General features: G+C 40.1%; 1 protein-coding gene across 3 annotated transcripts in view; it reads right to left on the reverse strand.

Moving 5' to 3' along the window:
• The window catches only part of wnk4a (WNK lysine deficient protein kinase 4a), a 123,555-nt gene that overhangs the window by 26,542 nt on the left and 70,625 nt on the right, over positions 1-26,388 (reverse strand). For all 3 annotated transcript variants that reach the window (XM_060939455.1, XM_060939454.1, XM_060939456.1), the window contains 7 exons: positions 21,207-21,295; positions 20,534-20,753; positions 13,916-14,285; positions 9,038-9,201; positions 8,775-8,848; positions 6,896-7,031; positions 2,891-3,007 (listed from right to left, as the gene is read on the reverse strand). In XM_060939455.1, the coding sequence (XP_060795438.1) occupies positions 2,891-3,007; positions 6,896-7,031; positions 8,775-8,848; positions 9,038-9,201; positions 13,916-14,285; positions 20,534-20,753; positions 21,207-21,295 (1,170 nt within the window). The remainder of the gene's footprint in view (positions 1-2,890; positions 3,008-6,895; positions 7,032-8,774; positions 8,849-9,037; positions 9,202-13,915; positions 14,286-20,533; positions 20,754-21,206; positions 21,296-26,388) is intronic.

Raw genomic sequence — 26,388 nt, forward strand, 5'->3', positions numbered from 1 at the left:
ATGAGGAAGAAACTTCGAGAGGAACCAGACTCAAAAGGGAACCCATTCTCATTTGGGTGATAACAGATAGTGTGATTATAACATTTTTAACAGTTTTAACATGAAGTCTGTTTCATTGATGTTATAATTCTTCATTGATGGAAACTTGAACGCAAAACTGTTCATGACAACTGCAGTCCTAAAGTTAGCAAGTCAACTGTAGGCCTCAGCCATAAAAGCATTACTGTAAGTGTCGAGTGCATTGTTCTTCTTCTTATCAGTGACATTGTTCTTGTACATATGTCTAATAACTGGTGGATATCGACACAAGAACTGATGAACCTCAAAGTATATCAAACTACTTCAGTGATACAAGCTAGATATGAAGATAAGGCTAAATATGAAGTTCACAAGACAAAAAAAGACCATGCTAATTAACATGCAAGTGTATCAGACACAGTAAGCTTTTATTTATCTCATCTCATCTCATCTCATCTCATCTCATCATCTCTAGCCGCTTTATCCTGTTCTACAGGGTCGCAGGCAAGCTGGAGCCTATCCCAGCTGACTACGGGCGAAAGGCGGGGTACACCCTGGACAAGTCGCCAGGTCATCACAGGCTTTTATTTATATTTAACTGAAAAGGAAAAGGAAAGTTTCTGTTATTGGTCTTAAGCTAGAAAACTCAGGAAGCTACATAAGCTCATATGATAAGTTTATAAGCCATAAACTCTTTTATTTGCAGAAACTGGTGATCTATTTAGGTAGCTCGCTGGCTAGTTAAGGTTACCGAGCAATTTTTTTGGATATCTGGCTGGTAATTGAAATATTTTCATGGATGAATGTGAAGACACAACTGTGTTAGTCATGACTTAGGGAAATGGTGTGCTGAAGCAGGGTTTTTTTTTTTTTTAACAGTTCCACCCAAAGGTTGCTAGCCAATGAATTTTGTCCTGTTTTTGCCTTCAGGTCCATACTGACTGGTGATTCTGCACATGAGCTTAGAGGTTTCTATTTGGCTAGACGCCTGTTCCAAATTCCCTATGAGCTAGTTAAAAATCAATCAAACGTTTGAGTGTTGAGGCGGTTTTCAAAATACATCTTTTAAAATCTTGCATTCTTGTGTACTCAGTTGTGTACTCAACTGATGTCAATTGATGTCACAGCCAAGTTAATTTCTATTACTTAACAACCAAATACCCTGGAAAGTGATTAAGGCTCAGTAGTTAAGGCTTTAGGCTACAGATCAGGTGTTCAAATCCCAACACCACAAAGTTGCCACTGCTGCATCCTTGGGCCCTTAACACTTAACTACTCAGCTGAATCATGTCTCAGTTGTACACTATATGGCCAAAAGTATGTGGACACCTGACCATCACACCCATATGTGCCTATTCAAAAATCATGGGCATTGACATGGAGTTGGTCACCCCTTTGCTGTTATAACAGCCTCCACCTTTCCAGGAAGGCTTTCCACTAGATTTTGGGGTGTGGCTGTGGGGATTTGTACTCATTCAGCCTCAAGAGCATGAGTTCATCCCGAAGGTGTTTAGTGGGGTTGAAGTTAGGGCTCTGTGCAGGACACTCAAGGTCTTCCACATCAATCTTGACACACCCTGTTTTTATAGACCTAGCTTTGTGCACAGGGGCGTTGCCATGATGAAACAGGTTTGGGCCCTTGAGAACGATTGACGTGAAATCTTAATTCCACAGCATATAAAGACAATATAGTATAAACAATTTTGTGTTTCCAACTTTGGAGCAACTTTGTGGGGAATGGTTGTAGTAACAACATATGGGTGTGATGGTCGGTGTCCACATACTTTTGCCCATATAGTATATGTCACTTTGGATAAACATGTCCGTGAAATGAGTAGATGTTTTTTTTAGTCCTATCCAAATATGGATTATTCATTAGCTGGCAGTGACTTGTGATGGCTAGATGACTGGGTCTGAGCATCTCCAAATTGGCACATCTTATGGGGTGTTTCTGGTATGCAGTGGTTAGTACCTACCAAAAGTGTTTCAAGGAAGGACAAGTGGTGAACCAGCAACAGAGTCATGGGTGTTGAAGGCTCACACCTTTCTGTTTTAGCCAGCATTAACTTTTTCAGCAATAGCTCGTCTGTGGGATTGGAGCATATGGGCTAGCCTTCGTGCCCCATGCGAATCAATGATCCTTCAATACCCATGACCCTGCCGCCGGGTCACCAGTTGTCCTTCCTTGGACTACTTTTGGTAGGTACTAACCACTGCATACCGGGAACACCCCACAAGATGTACCATTTTGGAGATACTCAGACCCAGTCATCTAGCCATCACAATTTGGCCCTTATCAAAGTCACTCAGATCCTTACGCTTGCCCATTTTTCCTTCTTCCAGCACATCAACTTCAAGAACTGACTGTTCTCTTGTAGGCTAATATATCCCACCCCTTGACAGGTGCCAATGTAATGAGATAATCAATGTTATTCCCTTCACTTGTCAGTGGTTTTAATGTTATGGCTGATCGGTGTACACTTATTATTCAAAAATATTGACATTTTCTACAGTAATGAACAGGTCTTCAGTTTGGAGACAGTAACAGCATTAGTACATCTGTCACTGAGAGACAGCTAGAACATGGTGGTCAGGCGGAGGTGATGAAAGCTTTAATAGAACAGTCGTGACATTTCATGAGTCATATCAAGTGTTGTTTTAAGACTAGCTGTAGAAAATGTTCTGTGACTTGCTGTCAACATGTAGCATCTTTAGGCACAATGTATGAGTCCTAAAGTGTGTGCATTCATGTGTTTACAAATGTGATTATGTGCCTGGATATGCATGCATGTGTGAGAGCGTGCGTGCGTGCGTGCGTGTGTGTGTGTGTGTGTGTGTGAGCAAGATATTTAGATGAGACTGATAAGCCTACCATAACGGCAGCGATGTCTTCAGGGTTGTCGCCATCAAGGTCAAATTTGAAGGTGACCATTTTATCATTGTGTGTCTGAAGCTGACACTCCACCACCCGGTCCACTTTATCAGACAGCTGAAGAAGAAACACACACGATTATTCATGTCTAACATAGCTATAGTGCATGTGTGTGGGTGTGTACATGCTTATTGAGTGTTTATTAAGAGTATCTGATGGACTAATACATTTGTCTCTGGGTGGAAATGCAGGATTAAGGACTTTCATGAACATGAGATCAAGCTGTTGTAAAAACATGATGATAAAACAGAGTGCAACACCAATAACTGTTTTTATTTTGCCAGTTATAGAAGGCTATTGGAAAAATGTTTTGTGGACGGATGAGACCAAAATAGAACTTTTTGAATTCTGAAATTCAACTATTGAAATAATAGAATTATTTGAATTCAATAAATGAGAAGCGTTATGTTTGGAGAAAGGAAAACACTGCATTCCAGCATAAGAACCTTATCCCATCTGTGAAACATGGTGGTGGTAGTATCATGGTTTGGGCCTGTTTTGCTGCATCTGGGTCAGGACGGCTTGCCATCATTGATGGAACAATTCATTCTGAATTATACCAGCAAATTCTAAAGGAAAATGTCAGGACATCTTTCCATGAACTGAATCTCAAGAGAAGGTGGGTCATGCAGCAAGACAACAACCCTAAGTACACAAGTCGTTCTCCCAAAGAATGGTTAAAGAAGAATAAAGTTAATGTTTTGGAATGGCCAAGTCAAAGTCCTGACCTTAATCCAATCAAAATTCCTCCAAGCCGGTGTGCAGGACTGATCAACAGTTATCGGAAACATTTAGTTGCAGTTATTGCTGCACAAGGGGGTCACACCAGATACTGAAAGCAAAGGTTCACATACTTTTGCCACTCACAGATATGTAATATTGGATCATTTTCCTCAATCAATAAATGACCAAATATAATATTTTTGTCTCATTTGTTTAACTGGGTTCTCTTTATCTACTTTTAGGACTTGTATGAAAATCTGATGATGTTTTAGGTCATATTTATGCAGAAATATAGAAAATTCTAAAGGATTCACAAACTTTCAAGTGCCACTGTATGTCTATGGGCATCTCATGTTGTCCTGTGTATGTTTGTCCCCACAAGGATAGGAATATCCAACAGTTTTGCTGGTCCCCACAAACAAAACTTTGTTAAAAAAAAAAAAAAGCTTAAAAGAGCCAAAATGTTTACTTTCTGGGGTTTGGATTTAAACAACAACAACAACAACAAAAAAAGATATTCTTTGCTTTCTTAATTGTCCATAATGAACTAGTTACTAATTGATCATATTGGAAATGAGCCGATTAAAATATACATATAAAACAATATCTCATTATCTCTAGCCGCTTTATCCTGTTCTACAGGGTCGCAGGCAAGCTGGAGCCTATCCCAGCTGACTACGGGCGAAAGGCGGGGTACACCCTGGACAAGTCGCCAGGTCATCACAGGGCTGACACATAGACACAGACAACCATTCACACTCACATTCACACCTACGGTCAATTTAGAGTCACCACTTAACCTAACCTGCATGTCTTTGGACTGTGGGGGAAACCGGAGCACCTGGAGGAAACCCACGCGGACACGGGGAGAACATGCAAACTCCGCACAGAAAGGCCCTCGCCGGCCACGGGGCTCAAACCCGGACCTTCTTGCTGTGAGGCGACAGCGCTAACCACTACACCACCGTGCCGCCTATATAAAACAATATATATATATTGTTTTATTTAATATTATTTTTATTTATTATAAAGCTGCACTGTCAGAAATAGGAGTCCATTTCTGTCCCCCAAGGTACAGTCTACACTAATGTATACCACAGGGCTCATCATTGGACCTCAAGGTAACTAACTGTACCTTTTTAGGGACAAAAATATACATGTATGCTCCCAAGCAGTATATAAAGGATACAAATCAGTACCTTAGAGGGTACTGCCCCAGTGACAGGCCATTGTACCCCTAAAGGTACAATAATGTACTTTATTTTCTAAGAATGTGCAGAGGTGCCTGATTGTGTGAACAAGGTTCCAGAATGTAGACTGATAGGTGTCAGATCCTGTTCCAGCATGATCCAGCACAAATTAGGTCCTGGGTGTAGCACAGTACTGTATTAATTAGCTAGAGTAGTAATTATGCCCATTGAAAGTCCTCACAAGGCTATTAAGACAAAGATAACTACTTGATGAGCTTGAACATTTGTAGGTCAGACATGTATGTAGGTTATATTGCTTGGAACTCGATGTGCCTGGCACATCATTTTAACGGATGTCTATATTTTATTATTCTGCATTTCCTGCAACCTTTTATAGTGAAGAAAAGGCATGAAACCTGTTTTCCCACAGGATATCACTGAATCTGTACCAACATGTTAACTTGGACTGAGATATACACTATTTCATCAGTGCTAAAAGACAGCAGGATCTTTCCTGGTGTGGAATACGCAGTCCGTAAAATTACTGACATGACGGATTCAGATGGGACTAAAATTCCAGAGATATCTCACCTCCCCCATGTAAAGGATGGTCTCCATTACAACTATTATGCTTCAATTATTTATTTTTAACAACATTACTTCCTATACTAAAAAATATAAAGGATTAATTAACTCGAAGGGTACTCGGTTAAGTCCATACCTCCACCAAGCCACATATTTGGATTTGCATCAAAATCTAATCAATTGCTCCTTGGCCTATGGCTCACCTTTCCTCAAAATTTTCCTCAAAACCGTTCACTATTTTTTGAGTTATGTTGGGAACAGGCAAAAAAAAAAAATCCTGGATCCACATACATATCTGGATTTGCATCTCATCTCATCTCATTATCTCCAGCCGCTTTATCCTTCTACAGGGTCGCAGGCAAGCTGGAGCCTATCCCAGCTGACTACGGGCAAAATCAAATTATTTGAACCTAGGATAATACTAAAGCTGTACACCAAATTTTATCAAAATCCATTCACTACTTTTTGAGTTACATTGCGAAAAGACAAAAAATCCTGGATCTGCATACATATCTGGATCCTGGATCCACGTACATATCCAGATTTGCACCAAAATCTAATCAGTTGTTCCTTGGCCCATGGCCCACGTTTCCTCTGAATTTCATCAAAATCCGTTCACTACTTTTTGAGTTACATTGGGAACAGACAAACAAACAGAGGTGAAAACATAACCTCCTCTAACAAAGTTGGTGGCAGTAAATATGTATGAATGTCTTGCATTTCTTAATTTAAATTTATTCTTCTTATTTTGGAGAATTTTAATTGAGGTGTGTGTAACCTCTTGTAAAATATTCTGGAAGCCCATAGTGAAAAGGTCTCCTTATTTAGAATCCAAGATGTACAATTTATAGGTATTTAACACCAAAAAAAAAAAAGTTTTTTTCTCAGCTCAGGCTATGACTTATTTTTTTTTTTTTTTTGCTCTTCCGAAATGTAGAAGAAATTTTAAAAATATTGTAGTTGAAGGAAATTTTCATAAAGCTTCTTTCATATGGTATGTCTTATCTGATGAGCCTTTCTTTCATAAAAAATTGGGTTATGATTATGGTCCTGCCAAGACATTATTTAAAAGAAACTGTTTTAACACAACACATTCCATTTAAATACAAATACATGGATGAACCACAACCTTTTAACTGTCAGAACTCAAATAGTTGTTAAAAAAAATTAAAACAAGTCTTGGTACTGAACTCCTTGTTGAATACATGCTGCAATATCAATAACGAGAAGGGCACTTGGTAGAGTGCATACCTCCGCCAAGCCACATATTCAGATTTGCATCAAAATCTATTCAATTGTTCCTTGGCACATTTCCTCCAAATTTCATCAAAATCTGTTCACTACATTTTGAGTTATGTTGGGAACAAACAAACAGAAGCAAAAACATAACCTCCTCCAACAAAGTTGCTGGCGGCAATAAACTGACCAATGGCCAGGCAAATCTTACCCCTGTGATGCGCAGACGGGACCGGGCCCTTCTCTTGAACAGTTTTGTTGCTGTCCGTCTGGCAGCTGACTTACTGCCCCTCTCTGATTGGCCCTCATAGCCGTCACTCAAACCTGAGGTCACATCTGAAGCATAGCTGTAAAGATTGAAGCTTTCAGTCAACACAACTAAGACAACATGTTTTATTATATATACACAGTACTGTACAAAAGTCTTAGACACATGTAAAGAAATACTGTAGACCAAAAATGGCTTAAAAAATAATGAAACGAAATGTTTCAACATTAAAAAAACTATGAACTGCAGTAAGCCATGATAAATGAAACAAAGTCAATATTTGGTGTGAGATGACCCTTTGCTTTAAAAAAAAAAGTCTCAGGTACAATGAGTGCAGTTTTATAAGGAAATCAGTTGTAGGTTTTACTGAGCATCTTACAGAACCAGCCACAGTTCTTCTGGACACTTTGACTGTCACACTTGCTTCTTAATTTTGCACCAAAACCCAGTAGCCTTCATTATGTTTTCTTTTTTAATCTGTAAAGTGCATATTATGTAATATGCTGCTCAGATACAAACTTTTTTTTTCTGTAACATTTAATTTTGTGCTAGAAAATCAATGTTTGGACTCAAAAATGTTTTTATACTGACTCGATAATGTAGAAATCATAACTTAGAAATCTATAACAAAGTTTGGATGAAAAAAATAGGGTGCCTAAGACTTTTTTTCACAGCACTTATATATATATATATATATATATATATATATATATATATATATATATATATATATATATATATATAATTTCAACAACAGTGGAAGAATTTACCCCATTGGGACAGAAGTGACCACAACTAACCCTGTATGTACTGAATGGAGGTTTTCACGCTGGAGGAGGCGTGTAAGGCTTTAGACTTCCCTGATTGGTCTTTCTCCCACTCTATACGGGAGAGGTCCACTACACTGGAAATAAGCTGTAACTATTCTTTACAGGCTCACTTGAGTAATATAAGGAGCTCAAGAAGCATGTTAAAAGAGGCCAACTTTCTCCATTTACCAATAAAGTTTAATTTGCTTAGTTTGTGATTATTTTTCACAGCAAAAAAAATCCTATTACTAGTAATATATGATGCTGATTGTTGTATAGTTATTAAACATAGAATAAGCGTGTTTGAATTGACATTATCTATTTCCTTACACACACACACACTGCCCGCCCACCCAAAAAAAAAAAATCCCAATGACCCCTGAAGGATTGAGAGTATACAAAGTTTGTTTTGACAGCAGTTCAGCAAGCTAATTGTGTTTCATACATCTTTTGGTACACTGGACGCTGCCAGGTCCTTGCCCTCCTACCATGCTTAGAAACATTTACAAGAGGCCTGCTGCTTGGCAAACTCTGTGCTTTGAAAAAACTCAGTCCACTGAGGTACATGGCTGGGAAGGCAGAGGAAGGGTTTTTTGGGTTTTTTTTTTTTTTTTGAGGATGGTGTTTACTGAATTTAACCAGCAGCAAGCAGCATATGAGTGGAATGTGCTCTGTTTTGAAAGATGAGAGGAGAAGATGAAGCTCAAAGGACAATGTGAGTTCCCGCCAAGTCCACTGATTCAAACAAACACACACACACACACACACACACACACACACACACACACACTTTTGTATGCATGCACTCTTATAGATAAAAAACTGTTCTTTTCCAAAACTCTGCCAGGACCAAGTGTGCTCTCAATATGTCTAAACACAAACCTCCAAACTGCATTGTATGAGTATAAAGAGAGACATTGCTTCAAGTGTCTCAGATGTGTGTGTGTGTGTGTGTATGTGTGTGTGTTGCGTGCACAGACAGCTAAGCTGAAGGACACACAGCAGCTTTTTACCTGTCCACAGATGAGGAGAAAGGACTGGGAGGCCCTGATACTTTTTTGTCTATATTATTACACACTGCAATGCTCTGGGAAAAGAGGATCAGAAAAGGATTTTAGACATTCCCAACTTTCATTCATTGCAATCATGGTTTAAAGGAACTAGAAATCCATAAATCAATACGAGCCTGCTGCATTCGCTTGTATGTACCTGTGACGGTACATGTGAGATAAACTGAAGAAATCTGAAGCTATGTCGTTTTCTCATAAGCACTCACCGAGGGAAAGCGGAGAAGTGGCATTGGTAGAGTTGAGGTGGGTGTGATAGGGGGTGTGGCCAAATTAGAGGGTGGGGTAGAAGGGCTGCAAATGTTTCCTATAGCAGCGTCAAGCCCATCTTGTAAGCCAGAGGGACTGAGGTACCCATCTGTCTCACAGTCAGCTGGAGAGAAGAACACACACACAAAAATTACATTACTAAGGAAAAACATTGCTTAATTACGATTGTAATATTTTTAACAAAACTATAAATTCGAAGGGGGCGGCACGGTGGTGTAGTGGTTAGCGCTGTCGCCTCACAGCAAGAAGGTCCTGGGTTCGAGCCCCGGGGCCGGCGAGGGCCTTTCTGTGCGGAGTTTGCATGTTCTCCCCGTGTCCGCGTGGGTTTCCTCCGGGTGCTCCGGTTTCCCCCACAGTCCAAAGACATGCAGGTTAGGTTAACTGGTGACTCTAAATTGACCGTAGGTGTGAATGTGGGTGTGAATGGTTGTCTGTGTCTATGTGTCAGCCCTGTGATGACCTGGCGACTTGTCCAGGGTGTACCCCACCTTTCGCCCGTAGTCAGCTGGGATAGGCTCCAGCTTGCCTGCGACCCTGTAGAAGGATAAAGCGGCTAGAGATAATGAGATGAGATGAGATAAATTCGAAGGGCACTCGGTAGAGTGCATACCTCCATCAAGCTACATATTAGAATATCCAGATGTTTACTGTGTTTGCAGACATATCTGGATTTGCATCAAAATCTAATCAATTGTTCCTTGGCCCATGGCGTACCTTTCCTCAAAATTCACTACTTTTTGAGTTACATTGAGAAAAAACAAACAAACGGAGGCAAAAACATTACCTCCTCCAACAAAACTGGCAGAGGTGATTACATCTTGAAATAACTACTCAGCCTCATTTCTCAAGTTGGACACAAACTAATTTATTATATCCAGATTCACTGGGTATGAGCAATCGCGCACTCTGATTGGCTACTCTACTACTAGGCTATCAGCTCAATGCTGGGTTTTGGTCATGTGACTTTTCTTAGCGGTTTACCGGAAGTGAAATAACTGGTGGTCTAAACAGCTGCCGTAGTGCAAACAACTAGCGATAACTTATGCTCGTAATCTAGAAGTATGCTCGTAATCTAGAAGCCACTGCTCGCTTTAGATATATTTAGAAGATTGCTATGTGCAATGGAACACAGTGGTGCTTGAAAGTTTGTGAACCCTTTACAATTTTCTATATTTCTGCATAAATATTATCTAAAACATCATCAGGTTTTCACATAAGTCCTAAAAGTAGATAAAGAGAACCCAGTTAAACAAATGAGACAAAAACATTATACTTGGTCATTTATTTATTGAGGAAAATTATCCAATATTACATATCTGTGAGTGGCAAAAGTATGTGATCCTTTGCTTTCAGTATCTGGTGTGACCCCCTTGTGCAGCAATAACTGCAACTAAACGTTTGCAGTAACTGTTGATCAGTCCTGCACACCGGCTTGGAGGAATTTTAGCCCATTCCTCTGTACAGAACAGCTTCAACTCTGGGATGTTGGTGGGTTTCCTCACATGAACTGCTCGCTTCAGGTCCTTCCACAACATTTTGATTGGATTAAGGTCAGGACTTTGACTTGGCCATTCCAAAACATTAACTTTATTCTTCTTTGACCATTTTTTGGTAGAACAACTTGTGTGCTTAGGGTCGTTGTCTTGCTGCATGACCCACCTTCTCTTGAGATTCAGTTCACGGACAGATGTCCTGACATTTTCCTTTAGAATTCGCTGGTGGGACATTCCACCGAATGGGTGCCATTTGCTTGTTGTACCACTCCCAAATTAAACTTAATTTGTTATATCTTTTCAACACCGATTATAATAACACACATATTTAACTATTCAAAATGTGTATTGGTCAACCTCAGGCTACGTTATTTATTTTTTTACAAGGTTTGGAAGTCAAAGATGGCTGCATACTCTTTATATGAGTAACAGGACTGAAAGTAACAGGACTGAGTTTTTAGCCTAGGATTAGCTAATACATGGAATTAAGCCACATGGCGTCATTGCTAATAGCATGACCACACTTAGCACATTCTAGTGATTTACCAAAAATCTGTATTTTTAAAATAAACAAATATCATCTAAGAAATAATTTAAGTAACAGGACAGTAGGTTGACATTGACTTTATCAGTCAAAGTTAAAAAATCATCAAATATACAGAAAAGTAAATGAGAGAACTAACTTTTGGTCTTCCCATGGCCTTCAGAAGACACAACTGATGTAACTTCCTGTTCAGCATGTGATTTATGGAATGTTCCAAATTTGTCAGATGGGGTAATATGTTTGGGTAACAGGACTGAGTGAAAACCCAAGGACACGACTAAAATGTGTATTTTAACTAAGATATTGTGGATTTCTTATGAAAAAAATATATTTAAAGCCATGGATAGGATATGGAGTCACACAACAGTGCAAAAGAAATACTGTTTCTGAAGGATTTTAATCATAATATTTCATAGTTAAGTATAAAGTTAGAGTGCGGGGACAAGTAACACATGCTATTTTTCAGTGTTTTAGGTAGTTTTTATTAATCCTTACAAGTATATATCTTAAATTTGAAATCAGATCAATGTGCAGGACATTCTGCGTAATAAGGAAATGTATTTTAAAGTAATTTTTTATGTGCATTTATACATATAATTTTCTAGGGACGGAAATGGCACCGATTCGGTGGAATGGCTCTGGTATAATTCTGAATTCACTGTTCCATCAATTATGGCAAACCATCCTGGCCCAGATGCAGCAAAACAGGCCCAAACCATGATACTACCACCACTATGTTTCACAGATGGGATAAGGTTCTTATGCTGGAATGCAGTGTTTTCCTTTCTCCAAACATAAAGCTTCTCATTTAAACCATGAAGTTCTATTTTGGTCTCATCCATCCACAAAACATTTTTACAATAGCCTTCTGGCTTGTCCACATGATCTTTAGCAAACTGAAGATGAGCAGCAATGTTCTTTTTGGAGAGCAGTGGCTTTCTCCTTGCAACCCTGCCATGCACACCATTGTTGTTCAGTGTTCTCCTGATGGTGGACTCATGAACATTAACATTAGCCAATGTGAGAGAGGCCTTCAGTTGCTTAGAAGTTACCTTGGGGTCCTTTGTGACCTTGCCGACTATTACTCGCCTTGCTCTTGGAGTGGTCTTTGTTGGTCAACCACTCCTGGGGAGGGTAACAATGGTCTTGAATTTCCTCCATTTGTACACAGTCTGTCTGATTGAGGATTGGTGGAGTCCAAACTCTTTAGAGATGGTTTTGTAACCTTTTCCAGACTGATGAGCATCAACAACGCTTTTTCTGAGGTCCTCAGAAATCTCCTTTGTTCGAGCCATGATACACTTCCACAAACATGTGTTGTGAAGATCAGACTTTGATAGATCCCTGTTCTTTAAATAAAACAGGGTGCCCACTCACACCTGATTATCATCCCATTGATTGAAAACACCTGACTCTAATTTTACTTTCAAATTAACTGCTAATCCTAGATGTTCACATACTTTTGCCACTCACAGATATGTAATATTGGATCATTTTCCTCAATAAATAAATGACAAAGTATAATATTTTTGTCTCATTTATTTAACTGGGTTCTCTTTATCTACTTTAGGACTTGTGTGAAAATCTGATGATGTGTTAGGTCATATTTACGCAGAAATATAGAAAATTCTAAAGGGTTCATAAACTTTCAAGCACCACTGTAGACCCCTACAGTCTAGGAAAGAAGGATTTGTCATACGATCTCGAAAACTACCCTTCAGTCAAGTTCCCTGACATCTCGAACTATCTGGTGTTGCAGACATCTTTCTACACCGCAAAACAGATGAAAGCGTGGAAAAGTATGGAGGCTTTCAACTTTTTTGGACGTGGCTGAGTAAAGGACCTTGGTATTAAGTTGCTGCCGAATGAATCCTGTATTGTTTTTGCCCATGGAAGTATGGGGTTTTTTTTTAAGCTTTTCGTTTGCGTCTTTACAACGAAGCACTGCAAGTTAACAAGTAACAACTGTGTCTCTCATTTATCATAATCATAAACAAACCCATACAACGATCCAAACACTATTGTCACAATTGTTTGAGATGTCAGAATCTGAAAAACAACTATTTATAAAGCTTATTGATTTAATGAACTGTTTGAACAATATTGGGTTTGGTCTGCCCACTCACGGTGATTGTTTGCTCATTTGCACGAAGCTGTCTTACTGCGAACCATTTTAAGACATGCACACACAATGAACACAGTGCAGCACATGACACAATACCATGTGGGAGTGAATAATCGAGCTAATCTTCCTGTTCAGGTTTCCCTTCACTCCCCTGTCTAACGCTGCATGACCCAAGAACTCAAAGCTATGTCCAGCAGTGCAGACGTGCTGACGTTTTTAAACGAGTTTATGATGTGAGGTCAGTCGACCACGGAATACCTTTCTCAGTATCCAAGCTGTTGGACTTAACACTCCATGAAGGACACATCAAGAGATTTTATACTTGCAGGCTTACTGTGCTATTGAAGCGTGATATAGTGCATGTGTATGACATTATTTTAAACATTTATTTTAGAGGCTTGCTAACTAAAGTCACTTGCGGCATTTAAACGTTGTCGTCTCTTCAGTTGACTGAAGGTTGCGAAATAATGACTGTTTCTACTGGTGTATGTGTTAAAATGGCTCCTTACACAACATAATCTTTGCAGGCAGATGCCAAAGCAAGGCAACCACAATAAAAACATTTCCCTGTTAAAGTACATTATTGGCACTCCATTTCAAAGTGTTGTGAATAGTAAGTAGAATTAATAGGAAGCTAAATGCCCAGAGTGCTCACATGTAATTGAGGAATAGCTGGTGTGGCAGATGTGAAAGTGTTGGTCGGCCTCTGGTTCTTCTGGCTCTTGTAAAAAGCCCCCGGTGATCCTATAATCTAGAGAGATACCCGGAGAGACAGCAGGAGGGTCATGAAGAGGCAGAGTGGGTGAAATCTGCAATGGAGAAGAGATGGGACTATCCAGCACTTGGCCAGTGGGCTTAGGCAAAGACGACTCAGGTTCTTCCTCAATCATCTCCTCCTGCTTCTTCTTCTCCTCATCACGTATCCGACGCTGTCTCTCACGCTGCCGTTTGATGGCTGTCACTCGGTCCCGCATTGCCTTGGCAACTAATTTGTAGTCGGCTTCGCACACAAATCCCAGCACCACCTGGAATGATGAAACACAACAGAAGCTGTGCATGGGAAAACATATTAAATATAAAACAAGTACAAAATAAACCACAAATCTCAGTGAGGATTTAATAACAAAATTGTGATTCATGCCTCAGACATAACTACAGACGTAAGCGCTACCCTTCATGTGCTGTTTGTGTGAGTAGTCTAGACAGTACTGAAGAACTCCATCTTGAAGGCTTCTACCAACCACAGGGGCGTAAACTATATGCAGATTTCAACAAATGTTCTAAAAGGTGCAAACAGAAAATCAACCTAAGTAAGGTGCATAACCCGCCTTTGAATATGTGCAAATTCCTCACGTAAGATACTGATGGAACTTTTATAGGTACTTACTCTCACTGGCCACTTTAATAGGAACTTGTTCTTGATTCTAAGATTCCTGTTCTTGACTGGCAGAAGTAGAACCCAACGTGGTCTTCTGCTGTTGCATGCTGAAATGCTTTTCTGCTCACCACGGTTGTAAAGAGTTGCTGCGAGTTGCTATATCCTTCCTGGCAGCTCCAACCAATCTGGCCATGTTCTTCTGACCTCTCTTATCAACAAGGCATTTGTTTCCACCCACAGAACTGTCGCTCACTCAATGTTTTTTTGCTTTTCACACCATTCTGTGTAAACTCTAGAGACTGTTGTGTGTGAAAACCTCAGGAGATCAGCAGTTTCTGAAATACTCAAACCAGTCCATCTGGCTCAATCCAACACCCATGCCGCAGTGAAAGTCACACTTTGAGATCACAATTTTTCCCATTCTGATGTTTGAAGTGAACATTAACTGAAGCTCTTGATTTGTATCTGCATGATTTTATGCATTGTGCTGCTGTCAAGGGATTGGCTGATTAGAGAATTGCATAAAACAGCAGGTGGATGGGTGTTCCTAAAAAAGTGTACATTGCTGACTCTGAATATGGCCCAATATCAACAACTTGGCAAACACATAAGTTTTCATTAACAAATCAATTGCATAATTATTTGAAATGATGAAGTGGCTCAAATGAGGAATGAAAACACAAATCCAGTGACTTAACTTAATACTACCATTTAATATGACCTGAAGGACTGAAAATCATCATTGAGCAATTCACAAATATTTACAAACAACCAAAATGTACAGTATGTGTGCATGCATGTGCATGCACATGTCTATTTGTCTTTGTCCACCAGTGATTCCCAGTCCTTGTCTGGTATGGGTATTTAATAAACAGTGACTAACTGAAATAAGTTGAATTAGGTTCGGTTGTGTGGGCGGCACGGTGGTGTAGTGGTTAGCGCTGTCGCCTCACAGCAAGAAGGTCCTGGGTTCGAGCCCCGGGGCCGGCAAGGGCCTTTCTGTGTGGAGTTTGCATGTTCTCCCCGTGTCCGTGTGGGTTTCCTCCGGGTGCTCCGGTTTCCCCCACAGTCCAAAGACATGCAGGTTAGGTTAACTGGTGACTCTAAATTGACCGTAGGTGTGAATGTGAGTGTGAATGGTTGTCTGTGTCTATGTGTCAGCCCTGTGATGACCTGGCTACTTGTCCAGGGTGTACCCCGCCTTTCGCCCGTAGTCAGCTGGGATAGGCTCCAGCTTGCCTGCGACCCTGTAGAAGGATAAAGCGGCTAGAGATAATGAGATGAGAATGAGAATGTGTGGGGAATCAGTAAACTGTGTACATCTGCGGATCGTAATCATTCAACTACACATTCAATTATTGTAAAAGTCTTTACATTCTGAGTAAGTTCATCTGCGTACATACAGCCTGTTTCACTTATGAATTCAACTTGGATTGCGACATCGCTGGTTGCATTTCTTTCCAAACAATTTAAATTGCCTGTTCTGGACTGTCTATCATCATCTCAGCCAGGAAGATTAATGTGATAACCCAAAGCCCATCAGTAAATTTGCTCTTGATGAAAAGTACATGGTGAGAGAAAGGAAGGATTGTGGAAGTCTGGCCTAATTAACAGAAGGTCCAGTCCTCTTAAATCCTCTGGATAAGAGAAATGCCCAGCATTTTGCAACACACCTCCAAAAGCCAGTCTATCATGAAGCATGTGACCTCCTCTTCCGCTTGTATCCTGCATCTCATATTACCGAAGCAATGAATAAGTTGCCGAGCTGTGTCCTTGAATGTTCTTATGCAGCCAGGGACACTGCGCAGCTAAAGATGGCCTTCTGCCTCGGCTCTAAAAGTTGTATCTTCAAAAGTATCCTACTGAAGGAACATATTACAGCCTAAACTTAACATATGCATGTTAATTTTGCTTTTTTTTGTTAATCCTTTTGCTTCAGGACAAACTGAACAGGATGCGAGTGGACCCCTGCCTGGTCACCTGGATCTCCAGCTACCTCACCGACAGGCCGCAGTACGTCAGGCTGAAGGACATCACGTCTGACACTCTGATTAGCAGCACTGGAGCACCCCAGGGCACGGTGCTGGCCCCTCTTCTCTTCATCCTGTACACCGCGGACTTCTGCTACAACTCGGAGCTGTGTCACATTCAGAAGTTCGCCGATGACACAGCCATCGTTGGGTGTATCAGTGACAACAGAGAGGAGGAGTATAGGAGCCTGGTGAGGGACTTTGCTGTGTGGTGCAACAGGAACCATCTGCAGCTCAACACCTCGAAGACCAAGGAGCTGGTCATTGACTTTGGGAGGTCCAGACCAAGGTCACGACCAGTTCTGATCGAGGGAGTTGAGGTGGAGGCTGTGGATTCCTACAAGTACCTCGGGCTGTGGCTGGACAGCAAGCTGGACTGGACTTGCAACACCAAACACTTATACAGGAAGGGACAGAGCAGGCTATACTTCCTGAGGAGGCTGCGGTCCTTTAACATCTACAGGAAACTCCTGTGGATGTTCTATCAGTCTGTGGTTGCCAGTGTCCTGTTTTACACCGTGGTATGCTGGGGGGGCAGCACATCCAAGGAGGACACATCCAGGCTGGACAAACTGATCAGGCAGGCCGGCTCTGTGGTCGGCATGAAGCTGGACTCTCTGGTGACGGTGGCAGAGAAGAGGACTATGGACAAACTATTGAACATCATGGACAATGCCAGTCACCCTCTGCATACCGTCATCAGCAACCAGAGGAGCCTGTTCAGTGACAGAATGCTCCTTCCCAAGTGCAGGATGAACAGACTTAAAAACTCCTTTGTCCCTCATGCCATCAGACTGTACAACTCCTCTCTGGGGGGGAGGAGGGGTAACAGGAGGACAGGAAGGAGCAGTAGCCTAGCCTAACAATAAGCAATACTGGACAATGTGCAATATAATGTGCAATATAAAGTGTAATATCTCTCCTGCTGGCCCCCCTTCCCCCCTTCCTCTCTTCCCCATATCTTATTCTTTTTATATTTGTATATGTAAATACTTAATTTAATTTAATTTATCTAGAAGTTTTTTTCTCTATTTTCTATTCTCTGTTTATCCTGTAATGATGCTGCTGGAATCTTAATTTCCCTGAGGGAACCCACCCAAAAGGATCAATAAATATGGTTAGTTTTTTCTTTTTTTATCAGACATCTAGTTTTAGGTTTGTTTACCTGACATGTTTCGACATACATGCTCTCCCATACCTGGAGTGCCATCTTGCAGGGGACGAATGGACAGCAGAAGACGTGACCTACCTGTCAAACTAGACAGGAAGGTCACGCCTTCGGAAACATCAGCTGATAAGATGCATCACCAACAACATCCGGTGACACTCTGAGGAAGACGACAGTTACGTACGTCAAAACATGTCAGGTAAACGAACCTAAAACTAGATGCCTGATAAAAAAAGAAAAAACTAACCATATCTAATATAAGACATAATGAACGTAATTGAGGGATCAATAAAGTTCTATCTAATCGAATCTAATCGAATCTAATCTAATCTAATCTAATCTAATGGCATTTGGATCTTAGAGTTAAAGGGTTCAAGAAGTGTCTCTTCATTAACACAGGAAGAGTTACCACTCAGCGAAGACAAACAGACCCTCTGGGTCACTAATACAATATTCCAGAGACCATTGAAAACAGAACCTATTTTTTATCAAACATCCCAGTCTGAGACAAATACGAGTCCTTATTAAATGGGTATAACAAAGCTGTCTTCCACAGCTATCAAAGTATGGAAATCACTCTTTTTTTTTTTTTTAAAGATATTTTTTTGGGCTTTTTGCACCTTTATTGGATAGGACAGTGTAGAGACAGGAAATGAGCAGGAGAGAGAGAGACGGGAAGGGATCGGGAAATGACCTCAGGCCGGAATCGAACCCGGGTCGCCCGCATTCATGGTATAGCGCCTTAACCACCTGAGCCACGACGCCCCCAGGAAATCACTCTTAGCTAACAATTTTCGGCAGATGGAGTGTTTTACCCATTGCTACCAACTCTTTTATGTTGCATTACATTAATCGCATCTAGCAGACACTCTTATCCAGAGTAACGTACAACATACCCTGAGCAGCAGTTGGGGGTTAGGTGCCTTACTCAAGGGCACTTCAGTGATTCCTGCTGGTCTAGGGACTCAAACCAGCAATCTTTTGGTCCCAAAGCTGCTTCACTAACCAGTAGGCCATGGCTTCCCCCTTACTTTCAGGGGAAAGTAGCTAATGCATGCTCAAACCTTTTCTAGAAGTTACCAGATGATGCCATAGACTAACTTGCATATTCACTGAAACATCACCATAATTTGCATATGAAAACATGTTCCCTCGGAAAGTACTAGTAGTCCTTTGCTGTGTTTGCAGTGTGTTTTGGGTCCTTGTCTTGCTGTTTGATGAAGTTCCTCTTAGTTAGATTGGATGCATTTCTCTGTAAATTCGCAAACTGAATTTTCTGTACACGTCTGAATTCATTCTGCTGCTACTATCATGAGTTATGTCATCAGTAAAGGTTGATGAGACCATTCCAGAAGCAGCCATCTAAGCCCAAGATAAGACACAACCTCCACCATGATTGACCACTGAGCTTTTATGTTCTGGATCATGAGCAGATATTTTCCTTCTCCACACTCTGGCCTTTCCATCTCTCTGGTAGAGGCTAATCTTGGTTCCAGAACTTTTGTGTCTTATCTCTGTATTTCTTTGCAAATTCCAGTCTGGCCTTCTGATTCTTACTGCTGATGAGTGATTTGCGTCTTGTGGTATGGCATCTACATTTCTGCTCTCAAAGTCTTCTTCAAAATGGTGGATTGCGATACCTTCATCCCTGCACTGTGGAATTGTTGGTGATGTCACTGACTGTTGTTTTGGGTAATTCTTCACAGCTCTTGCAATATTTCTGTCATCAACCGCCATTGTTTTCCTTGGTCAACCTGTTTTATGTCTGGTTATTAGTACACCAGTGGTTTCTTACTTATTTAAGACATTTAAATTGTTGTATTGGCTATGCTCAGTACTTGTGCAATGGCTCTGATCCATTTTCACTCTTTTCTCAGCTTCAAAATGTCTTGCTTTTCTCCTATAGACAGCTATCTGGTCTTCATGTTGGTTTATCCTTTTTAGCAGCAATGGTGAACCATGATTACTGTAGTTATTAAGAAACAATGGTGATTAGTGATTGCTTGTTGGGAAATAATGGTAATCAGTGATTTGGTTGTCGGAAGCATCGGGCAAGTATAACTCAATCAGGTTTTACAGACTAGTGGTGAGTCAACTGAACCTGCTCTGTCAACTCAAGCACTTGTGACGTCAATTTTTCTATTCTAATAGGTGGTCACTATTCTCTTTTTTGAAATAAAGAGGTCTAAAACATGCAAAGACATTCAAAGACATTTGGTTAGGTTAACATGGGGCGGCCTTAGGCGGAGGTGTCCTTGAGCGAGGCACATAACCCCCAACTGCTTCCTATGCACTGCCCTAGGTATGTGTGTGTACTCACTGCTGATATGTGTGTGCGTGTGTGTGTTCACTGCTTCAGATGGATTAAATGCAGAGGGGAATTTTGCAAGTGTACGTGTGATGAGTAAAGTTGCTCTTCTTCTTCTTCTAAACAATTGCCAAATCTAGCAGCAAAGTTGTTAACTTGGTGACACTGTATCACTATGTTCATAATCTTTACAGGAAGATAGTTTAGGCAAAATTACAAAGATTAAATAAAACCTTTAATGGTTTTATTTTTGCCTTTTCTTTGTGGCTATTTGCCAGAATCCAGTCACTGCAGCATCCAATATTTCAGCAACATTTAGCCACAATGTCATCAAACACAAGGACATGCATTTCTAACTTTGTTGCTCTGATTTCCTGACATCCACTCACCATCTCCTGTGCCACCTCTTCAGGCACGTCCTTGTAGAGCTCAAACAGGAACTCGATAGCATTGTTGTCTTTGTACTTGCCATGGAGCTTCTTGGTGCCATCCATGCGCAGCCAAAGCTTCAGGCTGGACTTCTCCATGTCATCCTCTTCTGCCAGCTCCACGTGCACACCATTGTGCTCTTGGAAGAATATGTGCTCCAGCAGGTCTTGAATGGTGTATCTGCCCATGAAGATGAATGGGAATTGACAGACATTATTTTATTTCATTGGAAAGCTATTTGTCTAAAGCAGGCTATTCTTCTTGACAAAGGAGAGGTTGTTTGGAGCCTGAACACTAGAGATGCTGCAAAATAACAAGGATTTAATTTATGTGGAAAAATTATATGACAAATTTAATTAAAGCTCTTTTGTTAGACACAAAGATTATTATCTTCACTGGGAAATGTTGGATGCAGAGAGTATAAGCAAATGAATCATGCTAATTAAATTGTACAATGACAATCCATATTTTAAAATAACCTCATTAATTAGTGATTAGCTTGAATAAAGAAATGTCTCAAACGGTGCCAGGCAAACAGTATAATCATTCACTCTCCAACTATTAAAAATACATCATGGAAAATTATTTTGAACTAAAAAATACCCGATGGCAGGGTAGAAAAACATGCGTTACCTTTCATCTTTGTTCATCCGTATGCATCCTTCTATAATCTCTTTTAGCTCGGGTGCTTTCACTTTGTAGAAGCTGTCTGGTTTCATGCCCTGAGACACATCAAATAAAAGAAGCACACATCAAATGTTTGAGGAAAACAGATCAATAAAGTGACATAACAGGTGACTTAATGTGACAGTGGGGTTAAATATGAGAGTTCAAATATAAAATTTCCAATAACTACCATCAAATCATGCAATGCAAAGCACAAAACCTTCAGAGCACTGTTTTATTTTGTTTTTTATTTCTCTTTACAGTTATACAATATGTCATGAGGTTACATGGTGTATCACACTCATGTAATGTACTTATTATAGACCCAGAAAGTATTTACCGAAGGCTGGTTATTGTAACCCAAAATCTCTTCAGTTATTAACAAAAAGGACATCTTTTTCTCCACTTGCACTTTCAGTATCACATCATTCTGTACTCATGTAATTTAAAGTTTAGCTAATGATACACTGTGAATTCTTAAATTTGTTAAATGTAGAAATGTATCAGTTTGGAAATGTAGTCGTTTCAATAAAAACAGCTCATGATAGTGGCATTAGTCCCCAGGTGACTTAAACCCTTAATGCAGATCATGTTAAACTCCTACAATTGTGCTGTTCATCAGAATTCATCACTAAATGTATTAATTAGTATAAAAATGGCTTAACATGTTTGTAGGTCATTGCCTTTGTGTATTTTCATGGGGAAGGCCATGGCCTAATGATTAGAGAAGCAGCGTTGGGACCAAAAGGTCATTGTTTTGATTCCCTGGATCAGCAGGAATTACTAAATTGCCCTTGAGCAAGGCGCCTAACCCCCGACTGCTCCCCAGGCTGCTCTGGGTATGTCATATGTTGCTCTGGATAAGAACGTCTGCTAAACACCTGCAATGTAATTTTTAAATTATATTGGCTGGCTTTGAGTGGTGTATCAGATATATTCCATTCAGCTAGCATGATATTGAACTCATCTTTGACTAGTTCAATATACACACACACACAACGGAGCGACCTGGCAGCCAAAATTCTCTCAAAATCTTCCGCTTTTAATGAAGCAAATCTTGCAGCCATGTTTGTTTACAAACTGTCACAGTCACTCGCTAGCATGGAAGTTTTACATCTCCGACGTGTCTCTTTTCCAGTTTTTTGATGTCTGTTGGTAGGTTTTTCTCTTGTAAATATGCATGAAGAATATATAATAAAGTTTGGGTAGCCTTTCGGGTGTCCAGTGCATCATTAGTTTCAGTTTATTTATTTAGTACTTAAACCTAGCATTAGATTAGCCTTGTTTTCTCTCTTTCCTGGCCAACAAAGAAATGATTCTGCGCATGCGCAGAAGACAAGTTTTATCATTGGATCTTCGCATGTGCTCTGATGTGTGACGTCATGTCTTAACAACGTGCAATATTATAACAATATTGCATGCTCATTCTCCATTGGGTAGAGTGGTGTAATATATGTAGGATAAGCGATATACTAACAATATTGTATGCTACCATATAAAACCAAATGAATGAAACTCGCTAGAAGGATATAGAATACATGTTTTTATTCCATCAAAAAAGTGTCCTGTATGTATAATAATGTTATTATCTGGTATACAACTCAACGTCAGCCAATATTGTTTAAATAATAACTGAGACGAAGTCAAGGTTATTATTCACTGATATTCACTGAGCTTGAGGTGGATAATTGTTTTAGTATAAATACACAGGTGATTATTTAAAAAAATTAAAATCATATTTAAAAAATAACTCATTTCAAACTTCAACAGTGGCATGCAAATGTAATAACGGCGCGGTGCAGACTTGTGTCACTTATCTATACTGGTATAAAATACTTCGTTTTGTTTTAGTCCAAACTTCATAGCATCTTAATGCTTTGAGGAACAGCATTTTCTTTCATAATTTGTAATTCTTCCTCATTTACAGTGATGATGCGATTGGCTGCCATTTTGGTGATTATCGAGAAATAGTCTGAATTGCGCTGAATTTCTCAACCAATCAGCGCATGCAATTTCCTATAATCACCTGCATTTTAATACTAAAAATTAGGATAGAAAGTAATAGGTTATCATTTACTTCTTAAATAACTTCTTTCTTTAAGAAATACATTATCTTTGGTTGTGGAACTATATGAACGAAAGTTTTACGCCTTTGCAGGGCATAATAAATGTTTATGTGAAGAACACAGACACAAAGAAACCATGAAGGAAAATGTTTACTTACTTTTAGTTCATATAAAATGTGATATTTCCAAAAAGAGAGGTGTTTTTTTGTTTTTGAGGGGTTTTTTTTAAACGAGGAGCTGAGAGGATGGGACAAACAGTGGTGATTAGTGATTGTTGTTGGGGAACAGTGGTGATCAGTCAGAAGCACAACACAGGAGTTACACACTGATGGTCAGTCGAGCAAACTTGCTTTCTAAACTTGTATAACAGCTGCTCTGATGTGAGCTGGAGAGTTGTATTAAGATCAAGCCTGTTACTAACACATGCGTATAAACCAATTATCAATTTTAAGTCAATGTAATAAATAGAATGCAGAAAGTATTCAGACCCCTTAAGATTTAATTTATTTATTGCAGTTCATTGTATTGATTTAATTTCAAATGGATTAAACTGACTTCTTGGCCCTCAGTGTACACAAAATAATCTAGAATGACAACTCGCAAACAAATTATAAGAAATGTTTGCAAATTTATTACAAATCAAAACATGAACTCTCACTTAGCTAAGCCGGGGTTATTTATGTTTTCCTGGGTAAGTCGCTACAAGCTTTGCGAACCTGGATTTGAGCAGTTTCTCACATTTCTTCCTGGTGGATCCTCTTTAAGGTCAATCAGATTGCATGGCGAAGTGTGTGAACTGCTATCTTCAAGTCTCTCCACAGATGTTCTATGGGGTAAAGTCTGAGCCACTCAGGGACATGAAAAGATTTGTCCTGAAGCTACTCCAGTGTTATCTTGACGATATACTTTGGGTCACTGTCGTACTGAAAGCCTTACCTTCACCCTAGTCTAAGGTTGTATGCACTGTGATGCAAGTTCACTTCAAGGACCTTTCTATATTTGGCACCATTCATCCGTCCTTCAATTCTGACCAGTCTTCCTGTTAATGCTGCTCATAAGCAATCCCAGTAGCATGATGCTGCCACCACCATACTTCACTATAAGGATTGTATTAACCTGTTGATTAGCAGTACCTGGTTTTGCTAGATGTATTTTTGCCTCATAAAACCAGATGAGGTCTCATAGTGCTTGAAGTGCCTGTCAGGCCTTTTACAAAGGAGTACAGTGTCTTGCAAAAGTATTCATTCCCCTTGGTGTTTGTCCTGTTTTGTTGCATTACAAGCTGGAATTAAAATGCATTTTTGGAGGGTTAACACCATCTGATTTACACAACATGCCTACCACTTTAAAGGTGCAAAATGTTTTATTGTGACACAAACAATAATTAAGATGAAAAACACAGAAATCTGGAGCGTGCATAGGTAATCACCCCCTTTCATATGAAACCCCTAAATAAGAGCTGGTCCAACCAATTCACTTTATAAGTCACATAATTAGTTGATTAAGATCCACCTGTGTGCAATCAAACTGTCACATGATCTGTCACATGATGTCTGTATAAATCAACCTGTTCTGGAAGGACCTTGACTCTGCAATACTACTAAGCAAGCAACATGAAAACCAAGGAGCACACCAAACAGGTCCGAGACAAAGTTGTGGAGAAGTATACAGTAGATCAGGGTTGGGTTATAAAAAAAATATCCCAGGGAGCACCATTAAATCCATTAAAGCAAAATGGAAAGAATATGGCACCACTACAAACCTGACAAGAGAAGGCCCCCCACCAAAACTCATAGACCGGGCAAGGAGGGCATTAATCAGAGATGCAACAAAGACACCAAAGATAACACTGAAGGAGCTGCAAAGCTCCACAGCAGAGATGGGAGTATCTGTCTATAGAACCACTTTAAGCCGTACACTCCACAGAGCAGGGCTTTATGGAAGAGTGGCCAGAAAAAAGCCACTGCTTAAAGAAAAAATTAAGAAAACACAGTTGGAGTTTGCCCAACAGCATGTGGCAGATTCCCCAAACACATGGAAAAAGATTCTCTGGTCAAATGAGACTAAAATTGATCTTTTTGGCCATCATGGGAAACACCATGTGTGGCGCAAACCCAACACCCTGAGAACACCATTCCTACAGTGAAGCATGGTGGTGGCAGCATCATGCTGTGGGGATATTTTTCATCTGCAGGGACAGGAAAGCTGGTCAGGACTGAAGGAAAGATGGATGGCACTAAATACCGTACATGGCAATTCTGGAGGAAAACCTGTTTGAGTCGGCCAGAGGTTTGAGATTGGCGTGAAGGTTCATGTTCCAGCAGGACAATGACCCTAAACATACTGCTAAAGCTATACTGGAGTGGTTTAAAGGGAAACATTTCAATGTCTTGGAATGGTCTAGTCAAAGCCCAGACCTCAATCCAATTGAGAATCTGTGGCATAACTTGAAGATTTCTGTACACCAACACAAACCATCTAACTTAAAGGAGTTAGAGCAGTTTTGCTTTGCAGAATGGGCAAAAATCTCAGTGGTCTCAATGTTTTTTTGTTTTTTGCACCCTTCTGTGTAAACTCTAGAGACTGTTGTGTGTGAAAACCCCAGGAGATCAGCAGTTTCTGAAATACTCAAACCATTCCATCTGGCTCAATCCAACACCCATGCCACAGTGAAAGTCACAGAGATCACAATTTTTCCCATTCTGATGTTTGAAATGAACATTAACTGAAGCTCTTGATTTGTATCTGTATGCATTGTGCTGCTGTCAAGGGATTGGCTGATTGGCATAAAACAGGAGGTGTCGAAAAGGAACATTTCAGTTTTTGATCTTTAATACCTTGACAAACACTTTTCAAAAACTTTTTGTTTTGGAGGGTGGCACAGTGGTGTAGCGGTTAGCACTGGTGACTCACAGCAAGAAGGTTCTGGGTTCGAGTCCAGTGGCCAATGAGGACCTTTCTGTGTGGAGTTTGCATGTTCTCCCCATGTCTGCATGGGTTTCCTCTGGGTTTTCCCCACAGTCCAAAGACATGCGGTTTGGCTAATTGGTAGCTCTAAATTCACCATAGGTGTGAGTGTGAAT

The sequence above is a fragment of the Neoarius graeffei genome, chromosome 14 (genome assembly GCF_027579695.1).
Source record: "Neoarius graeffei isolate fNeoGra1 chromosome 14, fNeoGra1.pri, whole genome shotgun sequence".
NCBI classification, from domain to species: domain Eukaryota; kingdom Metazoa; phylum Chordata; class Actinopteri; order Siluriformes; family Ariidae; genus Neoarius; species Neoarius graeffei.